General features: G+C 44.2%; 2 protein-coding genes across 3 annotated transcripts in view; one reads left to right on the forward strand and one right to left on the reverse strand.

Annotated features, from left to right (window-relative positions):
- Nucleotides 1-1468, reverse strand: part of LOC126356305 (serine/threonine-protein kinase RIO1-like) — a 101977-nt gene extending 100509 nt beyond the window's left edge. The window contains exons 1-2 of the mRNA XM_050007252.1: nucleotides 1247-1468; nucleotides 998-1158 (exon numbers count right to left, since the gene is read on the reverse strand). Coding sequence (XP_049863209.1) covers nucleotides 998-1158; nucleotides 1247-1332 — 247 coding nt within the window. The 5' untranslated portion in view covers nucleotides 1333-1468. The remainder of the gene's footprint in view (nucleotides 1-997; nucleotides 1159-1246) is intronic.
- Nucleotides 1469-1666: 198 nt separating this feature from the next.
- The window catches only part of LOC126356306 (peptidyl-prolyl cis-trans isomerase E), a 78217-nt gene continuing 53599 nt past the window's right edge, over nucleotides 1667-26284 (forward strand). For both annotated transcript variants that reach the window (XM_050007253.1, XM_050007254.1), the window contains exon 1: nucleotides 1667-1748. In XM_050007253.1, coding sequence (XP_049863210.1) covers nucleotides 1715-1748 — 34 coding nt within the window. In that variant the 5' untranslated portion in view covers nucleotides 1667-1714. The remainder of the gene's footprint in view (nucleotides 1749-26284) is intronic.

The following is a 26284-nucleotide window of genomic DNA, read 5'->3' on the forward strand; positions in this document are numbered from 1 at the left end:
CTCCAAAAAAATTTAAGTCTTCTTCCTGAACTCTAATTTCTTCTTGGTTTCTTTCACTGCTAGCTCAATGAATACGTTGAATGTTTGCAACCATATCTGATTCACTTGTGAACTACTGCTTCCCTTTCATGTCCTTTGAATCTCACAAATGCAGTCTGATTCACAGTCTATGTATCCCCTGCCACAGCTCTAATATTTAATGATGGGTGCAAAGTTAAAATTGGTAATGGGTAATACTGTAAAATGTGAGACTGAATTCGACTATTTGCTTATTACTTCCTTGCACATACTTGTATAGTACTTATGACTGTAAAATCAGAGAAATTTGGCTTATACTGACGTATGACAACTATTTTTCTAACTATCAGCAAATGAATGAGAAGGGTGGGGTGGAAATGCTATACTAGTACAAAATATAGCTTTCAATCCATGCAAAAGTGGTTATGAAATCAAAATGTAGATGGAGAGATGATATACTGATTCCACCAAAAACTAAAAACTCAGGAATGCGAAACAAAACGTTTTCAAACACTTGGGTAATTACTAACTGACTAACATTAAGGACCATCTTACAAAGATGATCATAAACTCCAGTATCTTACTCAGGTTTACTGCTTCCATTCAAATTGAAGGGGTGAACTAAACACACTGCACAGAAGCAGTAATAATGCGAGGGGAGACTTTGTAATAGGGGAAAATAGCGGGTTATTTAGCGTAGCAGCTCAAATATTCTTATTAATTGACAGAACTGTCATTCAGAACAGCTGGCAAAGCAATTTGAGCTTTGCTTCAATGCCTCATGGAATATGAAACCGATTTCGAACGCTTCCAGACGTTTACCAGCTAGTGGTAATATCTGGTTTTAAACGTCCACCACACGGGCCTGTACACGTGACAACGCAAAGCAACATGCCTGTAAAGTATTTACAAATAATTGGCTTACAATACACATTATTTTCGGAAAATTCATCTAAAAACGACTGGGACTTAAATTTACCTGGTGTTTTTTGTGGCCAATCGTACATTTCATCCAGATAGTCTCCATTATCATCTTCGGCTTCATATCCATCACTTCCACTTCCATCATTAATTTCGAGGTTTTGTAGACCTGTCACAAGCTGTGATTTGACCAGTGGTTTGCCTCTAGGTGTTGGATAGCTTTAAAATAATAACAATAATAAAAAACACAAGTAAACCTTTCAAAGTACTGTTAATACTTAACGCTGCTTTCGTCGGTGGTGATTACCCAACATCGTCTTCTGCGTCGCTAAACTGCCCATCGACGGAATCTATACTCCAAGCCTCCTTAATTTCTCTATCAACCAAATCCATTTTCTAAGCATTAGCAGACTACTGTTATACATATGCAATACTCACGACACCTAAACAGACCGTCTTTTGTTATGACGAAATCATACGAATGCACTGTCGCCAACAGCAGTAGAATCAGAGGCGATTGCAGAGAATGGAAGCTGTAATGATTACGAATATTGTAAACAGTCAGTGCAGTTTCATATTACTGTCTGTGAAATAATATACTATGCTGAAGAAAACTAGTTCAGTAGTCAGTATCGTTTAAAAGTTTCAAGTTTCAAAAGTTGGACACATGTCACTCATGTCCCGACACAGTTTTGTTCACTGTATGTTGCGTGATTGAAAACTGAGTTTCAAATGTGTAGTTTTGTGTTGTGACTTGTGTACTAGTTACAGTGCTATGACAACAAATACTAAACGTACTGTTTATGTTGGTAAGTGTGAAGCCTGTTGTTTGCATTGCCGATACTTGCAGGACGAGTTTATATTTGGATCACAAGTAATAAAACTCAAGTGATGTAATACAGACATATACCGCGATGACATATTATAGAAGTCAATTGGAAATGAAAGAAAATGCTCCAGAGTGATAGTACCCCCCCCCCTCTCAAACCCATTCTCCTGATCGTTCTGTAATTATATGGTAAACTGATATGTAGCGTAGCCCATGGCTTTCGATAAACGCCGCGTTCCACTACAACGCATTTGTTTTCACCTCTTTTTAAAAAAAAAAAAATACTGAGAAACATTTTTTTTTTCAGAATAAATGCAGGTAGTAACATTGTCCTAGCGCAATTTATGTTATATAGAACATACGTCATTTCAGTTCTGTCTCTTAACATCCCACAGCAAATGAACGTAAAAAGTAGGACATTTAAGAATAAGATACATAACTACTAAGAGAATATGACATCAGTTGAAAAAATAACATTGATACAGTATACTTCACAATGCACAATAATATAAACATGGATTATTATATACAGTAATGTATGCTTATTATAACATGGAGTTCTTACGTGCGAAAATTAAGTATAAATTCAACATTACAGACCTGAAAATAATTTTTGTGTAGAACACAGATAGGTGTATAGGCTATATTTGGAATGGTAACCACATTGTCCGCCACTGCCACTGCGTGGTCAGCGTGACAGACTGTCGGCTGGGTCGGAGATTTTCTCCGCTCAAGGACTGGGTGTTGTGTTGTCCTCATGATCATTTCATCCACATCGACGCGCAAGTCACCGAAGTTGCGTCGAATCGAAAGACTTGCACCAGGCGACGGGAGGCCCTCGTCATACGCCATTAATTAATTAAGTTACACACTCACACTAAGTAGTAAATTACTGAACAAGACAAAGTTCTCACTAATATCTCTCTTGGAATAAAAACTTAATTACATGAAAGTGACTAATGTTACATGAAAGTTCATGCTGTTGTATTATATTATTTACCCCAACCTGAAATTTACCTAGGCCTACTTCAGTTTTTATACTCTTTATGCAATACATTAGGGTATGTAACAGTAATATAAATAATGATATGCTAATTCTTACTTGCCAATTAGTTGAAATAAAGGTCCAAAATCACCATTCATTCCCACTCTTCATCAATTGAAAACATATGGTGTTATAAAAATGACTACAAATTATGGAGAGAAAGCAATAATCGGCCACAAACCATTGTTGCCATACAGTAAAAAGTCCAGCCTTTTCAAAACATATATAAAAAGTCCCAAATTTTAAACTTTTAAATATTTTTAGTGTGTCCTACTTTACATGGGGTATGACATCTGCAAAGTTGGCCAAATTGTTCTACGTGCAAACTTTAGGGTATTTTTGAGAGGCAATATGTCAACTGTGTCGTGTTAAATCCTCTTTTTCTTGTTACAGCTTGAAAGGGCATGCTTTAAGCTTTCAAAGCCATGTTGTTTAATTTCTGGATCTAGCATATTGATGAGTAAGATTACTTTTCAAAAGTCACATCAAGAAGATTGAAAAGTGAAATATTTTGATCAATTATGCCCCACAAGTGTGTATATAAATCATTGTAAACATTAATTTAACATATGCTATAAAACAAATGTAATACACAACATGGCAAATTTGCAAAACAGAAACACTAAAGAATGGGTTCCATTTTTGGTTAAATAGTTCTACAATTTTGTCAAGGACAGATTGAGGAAAATTGTATTGTCTCCCTGATGATGATTGTGATTGTGCTTCTAAAGTCACGAAAATAGGTCGCACAGGAATCCAGCAGGTGTCTTACGCAGCTGGCCAGTGGAAGGTAGGAGCAGAACGATGTGGGTGCATACAGCTGATGAAGATATCTTCTTGTTCATGTGCAATATGAAAGGCATGGACAGCAATGGCATCATAATGGAACAATTGGTAATCATGCAAATGCTAATACTCTGACTTTCTTTGCCACCAAAATAGATAACAAATGGATGTAACATTGCCTTCTACCAATGAAATCCTTGCACAGCACCTCCGACAACAAATGAATTATAATTCTCAGTAAAATACGACAAAATAATTAATTCATTTTCTTCAAGATTTCTTTTTAGCTGCTTACTTTACACCTTAGTGTTTTGTCACAAAGTCATGGCTTCTTAAACCGGTAATTTTAAAAATCAGTGTCTCCACGAAATCTTCAACAGTTCTCTGACATGTCGTCTCCAATGCATGTCTGTCAGCATGGGTCTGTTATTGGTGTTACATTGTTTCTTCAGGATCACAGTCTTCAGAAGCATCTTCGAGAAAAGCTTCTAGTTGTGTTTTTTCTGGACATTCCTCACAACATTGCATTATACAATCTTTTGTTTTCAAACTGCATACAGTTTTTTTTCTTTTTTTTTCAAAACTTTGTAGTCATCTTGGATGGATGGTTAAAACACTCTACACAACATAACATTCAATTATGATCATCTATATTTTATGACCTTAAGAGCATGTTTCTGAAGTTTTATTATATTTATATTCTATACTGCAAAATAATATAAAAACACTTATTAGCACAGTCATATTCCCTAACTGCATACAAATCTTACACCATTAAAAGACACTACAATTACACATTTTTTGATTTAAAACTTCAAATTTTATTAGTTTTCTGTATTTACCGATATCCATTTTCCCTACTTTTCAATAGGTATTCTTACTCATCAATATGCAAGGTCCAGAAATGAAACAATATAGCTTTGGGTAGAATAGTCCCCCATTTGGATCTCCAGGTGGGGACTACTCAGGAGGACGTCATTATCAGGAGAAAGAAAACTGGCATTCTATGGATTAGAGCATGGAATGTCGGATCCCTTAATTGGGTAGGTAGGTTAGAAAATTTAAAAAGTGAAATGCATAGGTTAAAGTTAGATATGGTGGGAACTAGTGAAGTTAGGTGGCTGGAGGAACAAGACTCCTGCCCAGGAGAATACAAGGTTATAAATACAAAATCAAATAGGGGTAATGCAGGAGTAGGTTTAATAATGAATAAAAAAAATGGGAGTGCAGGTAAGCTACTACAAACAGCATAGTGAACACATTATTGAGGCCAAGATAGACATGAAGCCCACACCTACTAGAGTAGTACAAGTTTATATGCCAGCTAGCTCCGCATACGATGAAGAGATTGAAGAAATGTATGAGAGAAAAGAAATTATCCAGATAGTGAAGGGAGATGAAAATTTAATAGTCATGGGGGCCTGGAATTTGGTAGTAGAAAAGGAAGAGAAGGCAAAGTTGTAGGTGAATATTGAATGAGGGTAAGGAATGAAAGAGGAAGCTGCCTGATAGAATTTTGCACAGAGCATAACATAGTCATAGCTAACACTTGGTTTAAAAATCATTAAAAAACATTCTATATTTGGAAGAGGCTTGAACACACTGGAAGGTTTTAGATAGGTTATGTAATGGTAAGACAGAGATTTAGGAACCAAGTTTTAAATTGTAAGACATCTCCAGGGGCAGATGTAAACTCTGACCACAATGTATTGATTATGAACAGTAGATTAAAACTGAAGAAACTGCAAAAAGGTGGGAATTTAAGATGATGGGATGTGGATAAACTGAAAGAACCAGAGGCTGTAGAGAGTTTCAGATATAACATTAGGGAATGATTGACAAGAATTGGGGAAAGAAACACAGTAGAAGAAGAATGGGTAGCCTTGAGAGATGAAATAGTAAAGGCAGAAGAGGATCAAGTAGGAAAAAGATGAGGGCTAGTAGAAAGCCTTGGGTAACAGAAGAGGTATTGCACTTAACTGATGAAAGGAGAAAATATAAAAATGCAGTAAATGAAGTAAGCAAAAAGGAATAAAAAGTCTCAAAAATTAGATCGACAGCAAGTGCAAAATGGCTAAGCAGGGGTGGCTAGAGGATAAATCTAAGGATGTAAAGACATATATCACTAGGGGGTAAGATAGGTACTGCCTAGAGGAATATTAAAGAGACCTTTGGAGATAAGTGAACCTCTAGTATAAATACCAAGAGCTCAGGTGGAAAATAAGTTCTAAACAAAGAAGGGAAAGCAGAAAGGTGGAAGGAGTATATAGAGGGTCTATACAGGGGCCATGTACTTCAGGGTGATATTATGGAAATGGAAAAGAATGTAGATGAAGATGAAATGGGAGATATGATACAGCGTGAAGAGTTTGACAGAGCACTGAAAGACCTAAGTTGAAAGAAGGCGCCGGGAGTAGACAATATTCCATTAGAACTATTGATAGCCTTGGGAGTGCCAGCCCTGACTTTACTCTACCATCTGGTGAGCAAGATGTATGAGACAGGCGAAATACCAGCAGACTTCAAGACGAATATAATAATTGCAATCCCAAAGAAAGCAGGTGTGAAAATTACTGAACTATTAGTTACATAAGTCATAGCTGCAAAATACTAACACTAATTGCTTACAGACAAATGAAAAAAGTGGTAGAAGTCGACCTTGGGGAAATCAGTTTGGATTCCATAGAAATGTTCGAACACTTAAGGCAATACTGACCCTACAACTTACCTTAGAAGATAGATTAAGGAAAGGCAAACCTACATTTCTAGCATTTGTAGACTTAGAGAAGGCCTTTGACAATGTTGACTGGAATGCTCTCTTTCAAATTCTGAAGGAGGCAGGCAAAGGACCTGGAAGACCAGTTGAACAGAATGGATGTACATAAAAAAAGGATACTGGAATAAAGTTGAATTAAATTAGGTGATGATGAGGGTATTAGATTAGGAAATGAAGCATGTAAAGTAGTAGCTGAGTTTTGCTATTTGGAGAGAAAAATAACTGTTGATGGTCGAATTAGAGAAGATATAAATTGTAGTCTGGCAATGGCAAGTAAAGCGTTTCTGAAGAAGAAAAATTTGTTAACATAGAATATAGATTTAAGTGTCAGAAAGTCATTTCTTAAAGTATTTGTATGTAGTGTAGCCATGTATGGAAGTGGAACATGCACGATTACTAGTTTAGACAAGAAGAGAATAGAAGATTTCAAAATGTGGTGCTACAGAAGAATGCTGAAGATTAGATGGGTAGATATGTAACTATGGAGGAGGTACTGAATAGAATTGGGGAGAAGAGGATGGCACAACTTGACTAGAAGAAGGGATTGGTTGGTAGGACATGTTCTGAGGCATCAAGGGATCACCAATTTAGTGTTGGAGGGCAGTGTAGAGGGTAAAAATCCTAGAGGGACACCTAGAGATGAATACGCTAAGCAGATTCAGGAGGATCTCACCCCACAGGAGGTTTGCCACACTTTGGTGGGTTCGTGTTTGGCTACCACAGGGCCCCAGCCTTTGCAGCCCTTTTTCCCTTCCATGCTGCATGGCTATCCTCTTGCTACTCTTCTTACCCTTCCTTGGGGAACATGTCTGGGGTATTATAGGGAATGTTCTGCATTGTGTCACTAACGTGCAAACAGTCTCACCTTTAAAACTTGTATCCATTCTGGATTTGGGACACTGTGACTGTCTTGTTAAAGGTTTCAGGAATTACTGCAACCAATCGCTGCTTTTCTTTTCTTCAATTTTTATTTGTTCTTGACCAGTTTTGAATCGCCTAGTGATTCATCATCAGATGATATAATTTAGTTTGGAGTATTGTGGGGGCCATGCAATGTTTTCATTCTTGTTGCAAGCACTGTTCTGGAAAACATAATGTATGTTTTCCAGTATCATTAAATATCAAAAAAGTGTTTGGTTTGTTTATATTTTGTAAACTGTGTGGGAGTCGCCATCAGAGGAAAAGTGCTTGTTTCACCTGATATTTAACGATACTGGAAAGCATACATTATGTTTTCCAGGGTAGTGCTTGCAACAAGAATAAAAACATGGCACGTCCCCCACAATACTCCACACTAAATTATATCATCTGATGATGAATCGCCAGGTGATTCGAAACCAGTCGTGAATAAATAAAAATTGAAGAACAATTGAATTCCTGAAACCTTTACTCGCACCTTTGTTTTTGGTTCCCTTTTCCTTTCTTTGTTTTTCTTTTCATTTCACTCCTCAGCTTCAGCATTTGAGGATCTTGTCTCTCTCTCTCTCTCTCTCTCTCTCTCTCTCTCTCTCTCTCTCTGCGCGCTCCTGAAGGCCGGCCCGTGCATCTGATGTTTATCAGGTGATTGGGTAACGTGTAATTCCCAGCCCCGGGTCGACAGGTAGTGTTCGCACATACCCCGTGGTACAGGCCAGGCTCACGGAGCGGTGATTACCTGAGCTGTAACCTTCCCAAATTGCTGACTGGTCTCTCAGTCAGGTGTTCAGGAGGTGTGACCTGAGGTGTGAACAGTCACCTAAGACGCGTGCATCCGCTTGTGTAGGGGGCCTCCAGTGGGAAGGAGAGTGCCATTGGAGATGCTGGCAATCATGAGGGATTTCCTCATGATCAGTCAGTCATCCTTCCCATTGATGTCTACTAAAGGTAAACGTAATGAGGCTACTGATTTGAAGACCCTTCCCACTGCACCATGATTCCTTGTGGTCTCATGTACTGAAGATGGTCAGTCCTTCACCACAGTCAGTCCATTTATTATCCAGAAAAGTGTTGATGCAATTGCTGGCCCTGTGAAACCCTGCTCTCGTTTAAGGAATGGCACTTTGCTTTTGGAGACAACTTCTGATTCCAAGGCACATAGAACTTTGAATTCTTCCCATGATATAATTTACACCCAGGTGCTTGACTGTTTAACTGAGTGATTCCTCCTTGGTGCCCACCTGCACTCTTTTCCTCACCTTTGATAGGATGGTGCTGCCATCCAAGATCAAAGCAGGCTATGAAATTGTCACAGTCCAGCCATACATTCCGAATCAGATGCACTGCTACCAATGTCATCATTTCAACCACACTCAAACATCTTGTCAACACCCAGCCAAATATGGCAGGGGTGCACACATGGGTGAACGTCCACCTCCTTCTCCCCACTCTATCAACTGCAGTGGTGGCCATGTCGCCACCTTTCGGGTTTGTCCCGTGTGTCTAGATGAATGGGCTGTTCAAGAGATTTGGGTAAAGGAAAAGGTTCCTTACCCAGTAGCTCACTAGTTACTGACTATTCGCAAACCCTGCGTTCTCCCATCTGGCACTTATAGTTCTGTTCTTGCTTCCTCTTGCTCCATAAAGGACATGGCCATGCAGACATGCAACCTCAAATTTAGCTCTGAGGTTGTAAAATTGCCCAGTGTCGAGGTAGCATCGCCATCCCTTCATCTAGCTGTGCAACACGCCATCAAACTCTCACCTCAAGGGGCAAAGCCACGAGCTATGCAACCAGTTGGACAGAAAGAACAGAAGGAGTAGTCCCATGAAGACTTTCTATATCCCTCCAGCTAACCCATATGAGTCTTCGTCTGCTAACTGGAAAGGCTTGAGGAAGTCCAACAAAGGCAAACGGTCTTCTCCTTCACTGACTCTTCGATGGTGTTGCCTCATGATACCTTAGCCCGGCTAGCCTCCGTGTCACCGGTGCACACCCCCAAGCTTTTTTCTGTGTTGGACTCCTCAGTCCGACCGCACAAGCACGCCAATGCTACTGTGGACCCCAAGGAGGAGGATCCTGCTGCTTCCGTGCCCTGTAGTAGTGAGTCTACACCGGCTGTCGCTCGGCGGCTGCCTAGTTGACATCCCTACATTACTTCCTCCTGATGACTGTCGTCCAATGGAATGTTCACGGCCTTCGGTCCCACAAAGAGGATTTACAGCTGCTTTTAGCATCACAGCATCCCCTTGTACTCTGCCTTCGGGAAACGAAATTGTGCCCTCATGACCAATTTGAGCTTTCACGTTACTTACTGATTCGTTTTGGCCTTCCCCTGAGGTGAGCATTCCATGTCATGGGGGTGTCATGCTGCTCATAGGGATGGCTTTCACAGTCAACCCATCTCCCTGACTACCCGTCTTCAAGCTGTTGCAGTTTGCCTTTTCCTCCCCTGCCTCACTCTTTCCCTCTGTACCATTTCTGTCCCTATGTCATTTGCTGTCACCAGGGCAGACTTCCTTCAGCTTATTGGGCCACTACCCCCCCCCCCCCCCCCCCTCCTGCTTCCCCTATTTTTGCTACTCGGTGACTAAAGCACATCATCCCTTTTGGGGTTCTCCCAGGACCTGTCAGAGAAATGCCCTCTTGGCTGACCTTCTTAATCAATTTAACCTATTCTGCCTTAAAAGTGGAACACCTACTTTCCTTTCCGACTCCGCCCACCTATTCCCATTTGGACCTATCCTTTTTCATTCCCCAGCTTGCCCATCATCTTGAGTAGTCCGTTTTTTCTTATGCCTACTCAAGTGAGCATTTCCCATGTGCTCTCTGTCTGCTGACTCCTACCCCATCCACATGCACACCCAAATGGCGGCTTACTAAGGCTGACTAGCAGCTTCACTCCTCCCTGTTGGCAACCTTCGAAGAACAAGATTTCCCCAGTTGTGATGACCAGGTGGACTATCTCACCAACGTTATCCTTACTGCTGCAGAACGTTCCATTCCTTGCACATCCTCTTTACCACCTTGTGTTCCAGTCCCTTGGTGGACTGAGGCATGCTGCGACGAATTTACACATGGAGACATGCTCTCTGTGTTTTTAATGGCCACTCTACACTAGGAGACTGCATTTGTTGTAAACAGATGTGTGCAAAGTGTTGTTGAGTTCTTTGGGATAGCAAAAGAGCTAGCTTGATTTCATTCACTAGTTCTTTTAACAGTTCCACTTGGCTGACCTTCTTAATCAATTTAACCTATTCTGCCTTAAAGGTGGAACACCTACTTTCCTTTCCGACTCCTCACCCACCTATTCCCATTTGGACCTATCCTTCTCTTCTCAAAATCATGAGTGCTACCATGCCTCCTTTACTACGAGGGAGTTAGATCATGCTCTCAGTTCATACCGAGCCTCTGCCCCAGGGCCAGACACCATCCACATTCAGATGCTGCAGCACCTCTCTCTTGTGGGCAAGCACTTTCTGCTTAACACATACAACCTCATATGGACTGAGGCACATTTCCTGGATGCTGGCATGACGCCACCATCATACCCATACCTAAGCCCGGAAAGGACAAAAACCTTCCTTCTAGTTACCGCTCCATCTCTCTTACTAGCTGCGTTTGCAAGGTGATGGAATGTATGATTCATGTCCAGCTGGTGTGGCGGCTCAAGTCTCGCGACTTACTAAATAATGCACAGTGTGGATTTCGAGCACGGCGTTCTGCAGTTGACCATCTCATTACTTTGTCCACCCACGTCATGAATAGTTTTCTGCAGAAATCCAATACTGTAGCCATGTTTTTGAATTTGCAGAAGGCTTACGACACCTGCTGAAGAACTGGTATCCTCCGTATTCTTTACACGTGGGACTTCTGTGGGCGCCTTCCCTGCTTTCTTTGGGCATTTACAAGACCGAGTTTTCAAGGTGCATGCGGGTTCTGCCTTGTCGAACATCTTTATCCAGGAAAATGGTGTGCCTCAGGATTCCGTCCTGAGCATCACCCTCTTTGCTGTCACCATTAACCCTGTAATGGCCTGTCTCCCACCGGGTATCTCCAGCTCCCTTTTTGTCGATGATTTTGCCATCTATTACAGTTCTCCACAAACCTGTCTCACTGAGCAGTGTCTTCAGTGCTGTCTTGATCATCTTTGCTCCTGGAGCATCGACAATAGCTTCCGCTTTTCGCCTGACAGAACCGTCTGTATGAATTTCTGGTGGCACAAATGGTTTCTCCCACCATCTCTCCACCTTGGGTCTGTTGCCTTTCTGTTCATTGACACTTCAAAATTTCTGGGGCTCATTCTCGATAGGAAACTGTCTTGGTCCTCCCATGTGTCCTACTTGGCAGCCCACTGTACGCTGTCCCTCAGTGTCCTACGTGTCCTCAATGGTACTTCCCGGTGTGCCGATCAAACCACCCTCCTTCATTTGTACTGGTCCCTTGTCTGTTAGAAACTCAACTAAGGGTGCTTTGTTTATACATCTGCATGCTCATCCCTTGTACACTGTCTCAACACTATCCATCATCAAGGCCTCCATCTGGCCACAGGTGCCTTTTGCACCAGCCCGGTTGAGAGTTTGAATGCTGAAGTTGCTGAACTACCACTGTCCTACCGGTGTGACTTTCCCCTCAGCAGGTATGCATGCCGTTTGTCTGCCATGCATGGCCACCCCCCCCCTCCCCTATGCCTCCTTCTTTGATGATTTCTTTGATTGTTGGTAGGGGGCTCATCCCTCTTCTCTGTTAGATTCTGGAGTCTGCTTTCACCAATTGCTATAGTGGCTTAACTTCACACTACCTGCAACCTACCCAATGCGTTGAACCCTTCACCACCTTGGCTTTGTGAAGCAGCCCATGTTAATCTTGGCCTTCATGTGCTTCCCATGGACACTACTCCAGACTCAGTCTATTGCCTTCAGTTTCACGACCTTCACATGGAACTTCACGATAGTACCTGTTTATACACTGATGGGTCTTGGACTGACCATAGGGTTGGGTGTGCCTTCGTCATTGGCACCCGTGTCTTTCGATATCGGCTTCCGGCACATTCCTCCGTATTTACAGCTGAGCTTTTCGCCTTGTATCAGGCCAATGAGTACATGTGGTGACACAGCATTCCCAATTGTGTCCTCTGCTCAGACTCACTCAGTGCCCTCCAAAGTCTCTGTGCGCTTTACACTGCTCATCCCTTAGTGCAGCGGGCCCAAGAAAACTGTCACTTGCTCACTCTTGGTAGAGCCAGTGTCATGTTTCTATGGGTCTCTGGTCATGTTGGTCTGCCAGGAAACAAGGCAGCTGATGCTGCTGCCAAGGCTGCAGTCCTTGTACCTCAGCCCGCGAGTACCTGTATTCCCTCTGATGATCTCTGCAGTGTCGTTTGTCAGGAGGTGGTGTCCCTTTGGCATTGCCAATGGTCCTCCCTTCAAGCGAATAAGCTTTGGCTTATTAAGCCTCTCCCGGTGCCTTGGACGGCCTCCTCTCAACCCTGTGCTGCTGGGAGGAGATTATTTTAACTAGGCTGCATATTGGGCACTGCCTTTTTAGCCATCATCATTTGCTCAGTGATGCTACACCATCACTTTGTACACATTACGCCCGGATTTTAAGTGTCTGCCACTTTGTGCTGGAATGCCCTTTTTTAACAATTTATGTTAGAGCTTGAGTTTGCCGTCTGATTTATCAGCCGTTTTAGTAAATGACATGTTGGCAGTCGACTGTGTTTTTGTTGTGACTCACTGATCTTTCAAAGTGCCGCCATGCAGTTATGTGCATACTCTACATGCAGCGCTGTCTGCCAGCCATGCAGCTGCAGCGCCACTTAAGCGCCTAGCCAGCCAGCGGCCGCTAGACTTGGACTCAGTTATGATTTGACTGTTAAAGTGTACACACGTCTTACTCTGTTTACTTGATCTGTGACTTTCATGTATTGTGTCTTCCTTGAAATTTATTTGTTCAACTTGAAGTTATTACAATTGACGACGAGGATGGGATTTTTCTTTTCCATCGTTGACCCACATGTTTCCGTGGCTACTTTAGAGCAACTATTGCAAGGTCTCATAGAACAGCAAACGCTTCTCACAAATGAGATTCGTGATTTTGTCGCGGTGCGGGGCGTCTCTCGTCGTTGTCTCTACCTACTTTTCCTCCTTATAACGAGACTGCGGAAGACTGGTCTGATTACGAAAAACTTCTTCTACTGCACTTCTTGGCATTTCATGTTGTGGACGACATGGATTTCACCTCAAATGTATCGGTTGTTGTCGCAATTGGCTCCTTTGAAAGATCCTGTGTTTTTGTCCTTTGCTGAAATGTGCTCACTTCTGTCCGTCTATTTTCAAAAGCAAATGCATGTGGTAGCCTCTCGTGTTGCCTTTTATCATTGTCAAAAACAACCGAATGAATACTACCACACTTGGGCTGCTGAACTTCATGGCCTCAGTAGAAAGTGTCAATTTGTTACTGAAGTTCACAAAGAATCCAACGCCGATTCCATGGTACACAATGCTATTATCTGATCGGCGCACGACAAAGAAGTTGGGCAACGTGCCCTTCAGTTGGCAAATAGATGAAGTCCTATCCATGTCTTTTGAAATTTCTCGCGCCACTGGAGCGCAAGTAGAGGCATGGGGTGATGTCGGGGAAATACAAGCTCTGTGCGATGTTGACGAAGCGTGTGGCGTGTCCCCGCCAGCCGACGTGGCCGCAGTACACTCCCAAGCGCAGCCTCGGCCTAACCGTAAACAGACCTCTAAGAAACTGCAGCAAAACCCAAGGCAACTTCCTTCATGTCTGTAGCGTTTTACTAAACATTCACGAGAAGATTGTCCACAACGTTGGGCCGTGTGTCACAAATGCAAAAAAAAGGGTCATACGTCATCCATTTGCAAATCTGACCGCATACATGATTTCATGAACATGACGCTGATTCTAATTCTGTGTTGTCTGTCAATTGTACGTCTTCCCTTTCAGGGAAGTTATTCCTCATTGTCCAAATACTTGGTCGAGATGATCGCATGCAGGTGGATACTGGTTCTGCAGCCACTATCATCAATTCTCAGATGTATCTTCAGCTGGGTTCTCCAATCCTGTCACCTGTCACTCGGCAATTACGGACTTACATTATACAGACGATTTCTCTCTTGGGACAATTTGATGCTGAGGTCTCTTACAAATCTGTCATTTGCACTGTTCCCATACTTGTGGTCAACCATAGTAACATGGAGAATCTTTTTGGTTTCAATGCCTTTCGCGTTTTTGGATTCTCCGTAGATGACTCTGTCAATATCATTCTGTTGCTATTCCTAATGCTCAATTGGATTCCTTGTCAACAACATTTTTGTCCCTTTTTTCTCCTGTGTTAGGCCGTGCAAACGACTTTGAAGCTCATATCACACTCAAACCTACTGCTCGGCCTAAGTTTTTTTGGGCTTGGCCCTTCGTGATCATGTCAAACGGGAGCTGGAGTGTCTCACTGCTTCAGGGGTCTTGTTTCCTGTCACTTCCAGTGAGTGGTCCTCTCCTGTCATCATTGATAAGCTAAATTGTGATATTCGTCTCTGTGACCATTTCAAAGCCACTGTAAATGCTCAATGCCTTATCGATACTTACCCTATGCCTCGACCTGAACAATTGTTCAATAAACTTGCTGGAGGCCAGTATTTTTCTAAACTTGACCTGTCAGAAGCTTATCATCAAATTCCTCTCAACAGTGCTTCCCGGCAGTTTCTGGTCCTTAACATGCCTTTCGGCCTCTGTCAATACCAACAATTGCCATTCGGGGTTGCCAGCGCCCCTGCTCTCTTTCAGTTATTCTTGGAACAATTATTGCTCAATGCCCCTGGGTGTATAAATTACCAGGACGGCATTGTTGTCAGTGGCTCCACCACTAATGAACATCTTCAAAATCTCCGCACACTTTTTCATGTCTTACAGACTGCCGGTCTTAAGTGTAATCTTCAGAAATCAAAATTTTTTCAGGCATCTATCACGTACTTAAATGCTCATGGATACCCAACAAAAGTATTCTCAAATTGAAAAAGAAGCTTTGCCCATTATTTATGCTCTTCATAAGTTGGGTGTTTTTCTGTATGGATCCAAATTTCATCCATCAACGTCACTTCCCGACAAGGCTGTGCACACCGCTTCCAACGTTGGGCTCTTTACTTGTCTCGTTTCAATTATGAGATTCATTTATGGCCGACGGCTCAACATGCGAATGCTTATGCACTGTCTTGCCTTCCCATGGGTCCTGATCTGGCATTCGATAGGGATGATCTTTTGTGTTTCTGCCTGGATGTTGCCGAGCAGCAGGTTGTGGACGGGTTCCCCATCACCGGGGACCTGCTGGCAGCTGCTACAGGTTCTGACCCTACCCTCTCCTGGGTTTTACGCTGTATTCAGAAGGGTTGGCCAGATTGTCCGTCTGCTAAGACTTCTGATCCGTTGCGGAACTACTACGCTTTGCGTTACTGCCTCATGGCTAGAGATGGTGTTATCCTCCTTTCCACCGAAAATGCTTCGCGCGTGTTGTGGTACCTGCATCTTTGCATGCTTCGGTCTTGCGCCTCCTTCACCAAGGGCACTGGGGGGTCTCTCGCACAAAATCTCTGGTGCGCTGTCATGTGTACTGGCCCGGCATCGACTCTGAAATCGCACACATGGTCACTGCCTGCGGCCCTTGTGCGTCACAGGCCGCCGCCCCAAAGTCATCTTTGTCACTGTGGTCTTCGCCTGAGAAGCCCTGGGAGCATATTCATGCCAACTTTGCGGGACCTTTTTTAGGTACTTATTGGCTTCTCGTTATTGACGCCTACTCTAACTTTCCTTTCATTGTCCGTTGCACGTCACCTACCACCGTGGCAACCACCAATGCTCTAGCTCGCATTTTCTCTTTAGAAGCTTCCCACTACTCTTGTTACTGATAATGGTCCACAATTTGCCTCTTCCAATTTTGCGGATTTTTGTGCCCGTCACAGCGTCATGCTTGTCACGGCCTCTCCATTCCATCCACAGTCAAACGGTGAGGCTGAACAACTAGTCCGCACATTTAAGGCTCAGATGAGGAAACTGCTGACTTCTTCTGCTGATGATGCGCTTCTCCAATTTATGGCTTCTTACCATTTCACCCCCATGGGTGACCACAGCCCAGCTGAGCTCTTATGTGGCCGACAGCCCCACATGCTACTTCATCTTCTGCGGTCTTCCACCTCACAGCCACGGGTGCCTTCGCTTGGCCGGTTCACCGCCGACGACCTTGTACGGGTACGGGGATATGGAAGGTGACCAAAATGGAGTCCTGGCTGCATCTTACGACGCCATGGCCAACGCCTGTATGAAATCCAGATGGACACAGGTGTTGCAGTGCGTCATTCGGACCAGCTTCGGCCTTGTGTGGCGGCAACGCCTGTTCCGGATGCTGCTACACCACCTTCGGCTCAGGACATTGGAACCTCTCATTACTCACAACGCAGTCCTCTCACCATCATATCAGTGCCAGCACAAGGACTGACGCCACCAGGAGATGTGCCCGTGCAGGAAACAGATGACAATCATCTGTTGGAGCAACTCTACTCGCCTCCTTCTCCTACGGATGCATACACATCTTCCATGTCTCCTGTTATAACAATCAGTCTTGCCGCCATGGGCAGATTGGTGCACGGGTCCCCAGCAGATTTGACACCCACATCTCCTGTCATCTCGACCCGTTATCTTCGGGGACACTTACGTCCATACGGGAAGCCTCCTCCTCGAGACTTTACGGTCAGTCAAACAACACCTATGGACGTTAGCAATCTACAGGCCACCTCCATCAAGACCTGTCAAAAAAATTCAAAGGGGGAAAAGTGTTGTGACTCGCCGATCTTTCAGTTAGGCGTGTCCTCTACATGCGGCGCTATCTGCCAGCCATGCAGCAGCAGTGCCACCTAAGTGGCCAGCCAGACAGTGGCTGCTAGACTTGGACTCAGTTATGATTTGACAGTTAAAGTGTACACATGTCTTACTCTGTTTACTTGATCTGTGACTTTCATGTATTGCTTCTTCCTTGAAATATATTTGTTCAACTTGAAGTTACTACAATTTTACTTTTTATCTGCTGTGGCAATATGGCAAAGGCTATTTCATTTTTAGTTTTGGACCTCCATTTTTTATGGTTTTTTAGCCCTTTTTCCACTTGCTTGTTTTTAACTGTCCCCTATTCTGTCCATTGGGACTGATGTGTAGTTGTTTCCCTCCTCACTGTGGTCGTGTTCTATAGTTTTGACTTAGGCGCGCATAACCCCAGTTGTGTTTTTTTTTTTGGGGGGGGGGGGGGGGGGGGCGAAATACAAGATTCAGAAGGATGCAGGTTGCAGTAGTTACTTAGAGATGAAGAAGCTTGTGCAGGATATAGCAACATGTAGGATTGCATCAAACCAGTCTCTGGACTGAAGACCAAACAAGAACCGCGTTGAAAGCCTAAAGCATGCTCTTTCCAGCTCTGATAAGAGAAAGAGGACTGAACAAGACACAGTTTAGATATTGCATCCCAAAAACACCTTAAACTTTGCACGTAGAACATTTTGGCCAATTTTGCAGATGTGTACCTTTCCTTCTAGGCATCCAGTGTTAATTAAATTTGATCCACATACAGACATGATAGGTAGGAATAACCCTCTGAAGTTGTGGTGTGATTGGTTCATTTGAAAAGTAGTAGTGGTCGGTCAAACCTTGGCTCTAAGAATAGCACGACAACTTTTTTTTTGTCACTTTAGAGGCTTGTATCTATATTTAGATGTGGCAAAAATCCCAAATTTGGGATTTTTGCCATGGTGTGATTCAGTATAAAAAGTTGCCCATGTATGTTAAAGCAAATTACCAAATGTTTGCTAGAACTTTTAAAAATAGCCTAACAAAAGTGGTACATGCGCACCTTTGTACATGATGCAAAGGTGAGTAGCCTCTCTGTAAAAGTCCCTAAAAATTCAACCACTGAAGATACTGGCCTTATATTCGGTATATAACCATCAAAGACCATATAGAACCTTCACACCAAATTTCATTAGATTTGGAGATGGGCAAGTGGGGACACTTTTTAATATGATCCGTTTGACGTGGAATGACCCCTCTGCTCCTTCTTCTATGGTACTAAGCTGCTGTTTTCATCCAGTGCTACAAACAAAGCATTTACGTTACTTTACACAAAAAGCTGCCTCCCTCTGTAGCAACACACCCAGTGCCCATAACAGTAAACTTTTAAGTGGTGAACCATCCTTGCATTTTTCATAGTTTGTCTACAATATACGTACTGTACGCATTATGCATCAAAACACTCATCAGAGTTTCATAGCTAAAAGTATTATAAATAAGGCAGCCTGTATTAAATATGGCGTGAATGTAGTCATCAGGATGCACTACAGATCAATCTGTTATCACAATCAATATTTCATTTTCACAATCATTGGTTTCATCAGTTCCCAGCCATATTATTCCTTTCAGTGTAACCTAGACCTCCAACTACACTATATATCTGTCTGACACTAGATGTTGAGCGGGGGGAGGGTTGGCACAAACATGCTATAGCCCCATAAAAAGTTGTCTCTAATGAAAATGTTAAACCTGATTCCCATCCTTCTCCTCCCAGATCTCATTATCTTGCTATCTAAAACATTACGTATCTCAGTATTTAGTTGACTCTATCCCGTCGATTCTCCAGTCGGTTGAACCTATTGATACTGGATATCTCAGATTCATCCCGCAACATAATTACATTGTGTGAAATACATGTACAAACAGGGCAGGGAGAGGGAGGGATAGCAGGGTAGGGCTGGGAAGTGCAGATGGGTCGTTTAGGGGTTGGGGGGAGCACAAGTAGTACTAAACCCACCCCCCACCCCTACCCTACTGTCTCTCTCCCTCCCTTCCTTACCCCCACCACCCAGATTGCTTCTCCCATCACACACAGTTGCTCGCAGTCCGGCCACAGTGGCCAGAGGCTATGGTCATGTGTGTGTGAGATATGTGTGCACGTATGTATGTTTGTATGTGTGTGTATTTTCAACATTAGCAGAAGACCTTTTGTCCGAAACCCACATGTATAGCAGTCTTTTTTTGGTGCCTGTCAGCAATGAAACATCTACTCTATATGGTGAGTAGTAATCTATCCTTTTCATAGTGTTGTCATTATTCCATCCTGGTTTTCCGTGTTTGATAATGTCTGACTGTCCTATACACTCATCACAGAGGTTAAACCAGTAATGGCATAGTTCAGTTATAGAGAATCTAGGGTTCCCTAGCTGTGGGCTGTCCAGTGCTGCCAGTCCTCATTTACTGTAAGCTCTGTGTTTCATCAACCACTGTGAAGCCTGGCAGTGGAACATTGTGTTTTTCTGAGAGCAGGGATCTTGTCTTAACTGCTCAGGTTGCAAGAATTCTAAGAACCTATAAAGCCACTTTCGATGTTGAGATGTGCTCTGGTGTGATGGGTTGTATGGCTGTTGGGGCAAAACAGTCTCTAGTGGACTGCGTCTGGGCTTCAAGGGCACCCCAGTTTAGTAAGACTTACTCGGGAAAGCAGAATTTATTTGGTTGGACATTTGATTCGGCTCAGCTCACAATGTAAAGGGAGTACTAACATCCAGTCAACACTGAGAGCTCAGGTGGAGAGCCCTGAGAAAATAAATTGTAAGAATTGTTGTGAAGGAAGTATTAGTAGGGGGGGGGGGGGGGGGGGGTAATTTGAAATGCTCTTCCATTTCTTTATTCACAATGATTTTCAAGTAACAGCAGGATCATAGAAAGAAGTCAAATGGCTTTGAAGCAAAGCTCTACTGGTCAAGACAGCCACATAACATGAAGTGTGTGAACTTTCAGGGTCCAAAAAAATAGGTAACTGCCATATAGTAACTGAAATCTGTAACACCTGTAATTCCAGTAATATAATGGAAATTGACCTCCAAGAATTAGGAGAAGAATGGCCAAATATGGGCTTCTCCGAGATAAAGAACAATATGAAGAAAGTAAATAACTAACTAGAAGAAAACTGTGGTTTGTATTTTAGTGTTCAGCTTCCTTGTATTACCATAGTTCATCATACTTAGGTATATCATCTTCATTGTTAGACCATGTATATAAAAACCCTGTGGAATTTTTTAAATCCCTGAAGTTTGCTCCCCTGCGGCTCCGGGGGTTAGAAGAGGCCATGAGGTATTCCAGCCTGTCTTGAGAGGCAACTAGAAAGAGTCTCACACTCTTCGACCCTATGAGTTCAGATCCCATTCTATGGTTTGACCTACCACTTTCAAAAGTCTACAAAAGTGCAGGCCATATGGGGAAGTTATCCATAGCGCCCTCAGATTCGACCTCCTGAATCTCTCGCCGTGGCTGTGCATTTACACCTGCAATTCAATTATTTGGGCTGTCCTCTTTCATCCCCATGACAATATTGGATTTCTCTGCGCCCAGTATCCAGCATGGCAGCTAATCTGTTGTGGTGGGGCCGTCATGTACCCATTTGGTGGTAGCCCCCTGACAACACAGGAATCGAACTGCTGATGCCAAGCTGTAAACTCCTCATGTATGCCAAAGAGTAGATGCCTGTCTTCCTGGGGCATCAGGAGTCCCAGCAATGGCCATCATGCCAGTTGGCCTTTGCTGTAGGTTGGTGGCACCCGTGGGGAGAGCCCTTGATCGGAGTGGGTGGTATCAGGGTGGATGATCCGTAATGAATTGGACTATGTCATCTCTTGCTGGTAACCGTACAGCACCAGCAGTCTCTAAGTTGGGCAAGATCGAATACAATGCTGACAGGTATGACCCGAAATCGTTTCCCTCCCTCGTTACACCATGCGAGGAACGTAGGGCTACAGAAAGGAGAGAGCCATATGCGCCTCAGTTTTTAGCTTATAGCGGAACTGATGGGGACTCCTTTCCACCCACAAAGTGTCAATTTTTCATTGAACACCTTGAGGATAAGTTTGGAGAAGTTACAGCACTGTCAAAGATGTGAAACGGTGCAGTCTTGATTCAGACAACATACCCAGCCCAATCCCGAGCATTATTCACCTGTGACAAGCGGGGTGATAGTCCTGTTTCTGTCATTCCCCATAAAAGCCTCAACATGGTCCAGGGGATCGTTTTCCATTGTGACCTCCTCTTGCAGTCTGACGATGAGTTCCGCACCAATTTAGAACAGCGGGGTGTTCATTTCATCCGGTGTGTTTGCTGGGGATCCAAAGACAACACGGTTGCTACTGGTGCCTTCATCTTGGCCTTTGAGGGTGATTCATTGCCTGAAAAGGTCAAGGTGATGGTTTACCGCGGTGACGTTAAACCATACGTCCCTCCCCTATGCGGTGCTTTAAGTGCCGGAAGTTCGGGCACATGTCTTCCCACTTCACTACCAGTGCCACATATCGAGTCTGCAGACGTCCACTGCACCCATATACTCCATGTGCGCCTCCTCCCACTTGCATCAACTGTGGAGAGCACCACTCCCCCTGCTTGCCAGACTGCCCAGTACTCCAAAAGGAGCATAAAATCATGGAGTACAAGACCCTGGACTGGTTGACTTACACAGAGATTAAACGTAAATTTGAAAGATTACACCTCATTTGGTTGATGTTGACACATGCTGCAGCTACGTCACCACCGCTGTCCCAAGTGCCAGTGGTTCTTCAATCCGTACCACAAACAGTGGGCACTCCGGGCCACCAGAATACATCTGCCCCCTTGGGGGTAGGGGGAAAATCTTCCTCCGTTGCTCCCAAAGCACCTACTTGGGAGCAAGCGCCCCCCCCCCCCCCCCCCAAATGCAGGGTACAGTGGTCCCCTGCCCCATGACAGAGAAGTAATTGCATCCTCCGGCTCCTCTCATGCCATGGCAGACACTCACCATTGGCTCAAGGAGCCACAAGATGCTGGACGAAGGGCTTCCCTGTCTCCCCCTGCCTGAAGATACTTTGGAGAAATCTTCCCAGCAAGCCCCTAAAGAGAAATGAGAGAACGAGCAACTAAGAAGAAGTCTATTAAGAAACAGGATCCCCTGGTGGCCCCAACACCACCACTCACTATCAGTTCTGCATCTGAGGATGCGGTGGAGATCTCAGCATCCCCTGAGGACCTTGATCTCACTGATGCTTCATCCACAATAGGAACGGATGCAAATACTGAATCAGTGGCAGCAGGTGACGCCGAGGCATAACCTGCTTCATTACGGACTTCATGCCTTCTTAGCCTCACGATAATGTCATCCTCCAGTGGAATTGCAATGGTTTTTTCCACCATCTGGCTGAGCTATGGCAGCTGTTAAGTTTTACACCTGCTTACTGCATTGCCCTCCAGGAAACCTGGTTCTTGGCATTGCGGACCCTGCCCTTCACAGCTACAGGGGATATTGCAAGAACCATAGTGAATATAATTGGGTGTCAGGTGGAGTTTGTGTCTATGTCCTGAACTCAGTATGCAGTGAACCTGTTCCCCTTCAAACCCCTCTTGAAGCTGTGGCTGTCAGGATAAGGACGACGCAGGAAATAACTGTCTGCGACGTTTATCTTCCTCCAGATGGTGCAGTACCCTTGAATGCATTGGCTGCACTGATTGATCAACTCACTAAACCCTTCCTGCTTTTCAGAGATTTTAATGCTCATAACCCCTTGTGGGGTGGCACTGTGCTTACTGGCCAAGGCAGAGGTGTCAAAAATTTACTACCAGAACTCGACCTCTGCCTGCCTCTGAAATACAGGTGCCCCACACATTTCAGTGTGGCACATGCCACATATTCAGCCATTGATCTCTTGGTTTGCAGTCCTAGCTGTCTCCCATCTGTCCACTGGAGAGCACATGACAACGTGTGTGGTAGTGACCACTTCCCCATCTTCCTGTCACTGCCTCGGGGGCGGACTCGTACCCAGATGGGCTTTAAACAAGGCAGACTGGGTAGCCTTCACCTCTGCTGTCATCGTTGAATCTCCCCCACATGGTCACATCGATGTGGTGGTTGAGCATGTAACTTCAACAATCGTTTCTGCAGCAGAAAACATGATCCCTCGTTCTTTAGGGTGCCCTGGCGAAAGACAGTTCATTGGTGCTCGCCAGAAGTCACTGAGGAAATTAAGGAATGTCAGTGAGCTATGCAGCGGCATAAGCAGCACCCTTCCAGTGAGCACCTCATAGTCCTTTAAACGGCTTTGTGCGTGCGTTCGCCAGCTTATAAAACAACAGAAACAGGAGTGTTGGGAGAGATACATCTCGCCAATTGGGTGCAGTACGTCACCTTCCCAAGGCTGGGCAAAATCAAACGAGTTTTTGGGTACCAGTCCCCAACAGGTGTTCCCAGTGTTAACATCAATGGCATGTTATATACCGACACAAACGTGATTGCCGAGCACTTTGCTGAGCATTATGTTTGCGCATTTGCATCGGAGAATTACCCCCCAGCCTTTTACACTCTCAAACAGTGGATGGAAGGCAAAATTCTCTTGTTCACTACACACCACAGTGAACCCTATGATGCCCCATTCACTGAGTGCCCTTACTTATTGTGCTGACACATCTCCTGGGCCAGATCGGATCCACAATCAGATGATTAAACATCTCTTGTCTGATCACAAGCGACATCTCCTAGTTATCTTCAACTGGATCTTGTACGATGGTGTCTTTCCATCTCACTGGCGGGAGAGCAGCATCATACCAGCACTCAAATCCGGCAAAAACCTACTTGATTGGATAGCTATCGACCCATCAGCCTCACCAATGTGCCAGGATGGTTTCCATCTTGTTGCCGTCTTTTTTGATGTACGAAAAGTGTGTGGCACCACCTGGCGACATATCCTTGCCACACTATACGGGTGGGGTGTCCAAGTCATGCTCCTGATTTTTATCCAAAATTTTGTCTCACTTTGTACTTTCCATGTTCAAGTAAGTGCCTCTCAAAGTTCCTCCCGTATCCAGGAGAATGAGTGTATCTCTATTTTTAGTCGCCATTAAGGGTAGCAGCAGCTGTAGGGCCATCCGTCTCACCCTCTCTGTATGCAGACGACTTCAGCATTTCGTACAGCTCCACCAATACTGGTGTTGCTGAGTGGCGCCTACAGGGAGCCATCCACAAGGTGCAGACAAGGGCTCTAGCCCACAGCCCACCTGGGCCGCGGCTTCACCTGGACCTTTCACATGGCCCAGAGGCCTCAGTTCACCCTGCAGCTCTCCGCTGTCACTTCCTCTCGATTCTTGACACGTACCAAGGCCGTCAAGTGGTTTACAGCGACAGCTAGATGGCTGATGGTCGCGTCAGCTTCTCTTATGTCCATGGATGACATATTAAGCAGCATTCCTTGCCTGATGGCTTCCATTCATGCCCTGGGGAGTCGTTTCTTCTGTGTACTGACTCCTTGAGCAGCCTACAAGCTATCAACCAGTGTTAGCCTTGTCATCCTTTGGTAGCGACCATCCAGGAGTCCATCTATGCCCTGGAATGGTCAATGGTGTTTTTGTGGACCTCAGGACACGTCGGGATGCCGGGCAACGAATTTGCTGACAGGGTGGCCAAACAGTCTACACGGAAACCACTTATGGAGTTCAGCATTCAAATAACTGACGTACGTTCATTGTTACGACACCAGGTTTTTCGGCTTTGGAAGATGGGTTGGCATAGTCTCAGTACAGACAACAAACTGCGTGCCATTAGGGAGACTATGAATGTGCATTGGCCACAATTGGGCAACCCAAGCTACTTCCTGCACTGTGAAGACCCACCTCATTGACGATGCTGTGGCACCTGGTTGACAGTGGCCCTTATTCTGATGCACTGTCCCAGTTTGACTGCCCTGCAATGAAACCTTCGTTTACCAGACTTGTTGCCACTAATTTTATGTGACAACACTTCATTGGCTGATTTAGTTTTACATTTTATTTGTGAGGTTGGGTATTATTATTTGACCTGTTTTAGCACATGTCCTTTGTCCCTCTGTGTCCTCCACCCTAGTGCTTTTAAGGTGGAGGTTTCAGTGTGTTGCAGAGTGGCTGGCTGGCTTCTCCTTTTTTTCTCGTGGTCAGCCAGCCATGGTCTGTTTTGTCATTTTAATCTCTTCTACCTGTTTCTTGCGTTTCTGTGGTTTTCTTGTCCCCTTTTGTCCATTTAAGTGTTTGTTGCCCTTCATTCGTTCTTGTGGCTTTTTCTTTCTCTCCGTTTTGTGTTGTTGGTCTCGCTTGTTTTATTCTCACCATTGTGGCATTGTTTTATTTGGAACAAGGGACCAATGACCTAGCAGTTTGATCCCTCCCCACCCCCCCCCCCCACCCCCTCCTTTAAATCAACCAACCAAAGGTTTTGAAGCTATGTGTGAGGCACATGAAGGAAATGGACCATGTTAATACCTACCAAAATGTATAAATTGTTCATCACCATGTCAAAAAGAAAAGGAAAGTGTCTTTGTCTCTAGAAGATACATTTGAAAATGTCTGGTGTCCTTGTGCTAGGAGCTTTCTCTCTTCACACCGTTATTGACCTCAGTGATGACAGACTTGGGGGGAATGGGGGCATTATTCCTTAGTAATACAGGCAGCATGTCACCTGTCCCACTTACGTCCAGTTTGCAGGCGATACTTCTTGCCATCAGCGCATCACTAAAAACCACTGTATGCACAGGATATTCTGTATGCACTCAATAAAACCCTAACTAGATAACTTTCCTGGCCATTCCAAAATTTTTGAGGATTTTAATGCACCTCATGTGCTACGGAATTTCAGGAGCACATGCCCTCGGGATCGAGTCATTCAGAATCTCATTGTATCAGGAGGTACCTGTCTTTTAAAAACAGGTTTGGCAACACATTTCAGCTCAGCCATCATCCTTATCTTCTGTTGCCTGCACTCAGGGATATTGCGGATTAGGAAGTTGGCACTAATCTCCACTCAATGCAACTTTCCCATCTGGATTCACTTTCCAGATAGAAGAGAACTCTAAAAGAAGCTACCAAAATGGATCCTCGGGATACCATGTAGCAAGTAATGAAAAA

The sequence above is a fragment of the Schistocerca gregaria genome, chromosome 3 (assembly GCF_023897955.1).
Source record: "Schistocerca gregaria isolate iqSchGreg1 chromosome 3, iqSchGreg1.2, whole genome shotgun sequence".
Classification (NCBI taxonomy): domain Eukaryota; kingdom Metazoa; phylum Arthropoda; class Insecta; order Orthoptera; family Acrididae; genus Schistocerca; species Schistocerca gregaria.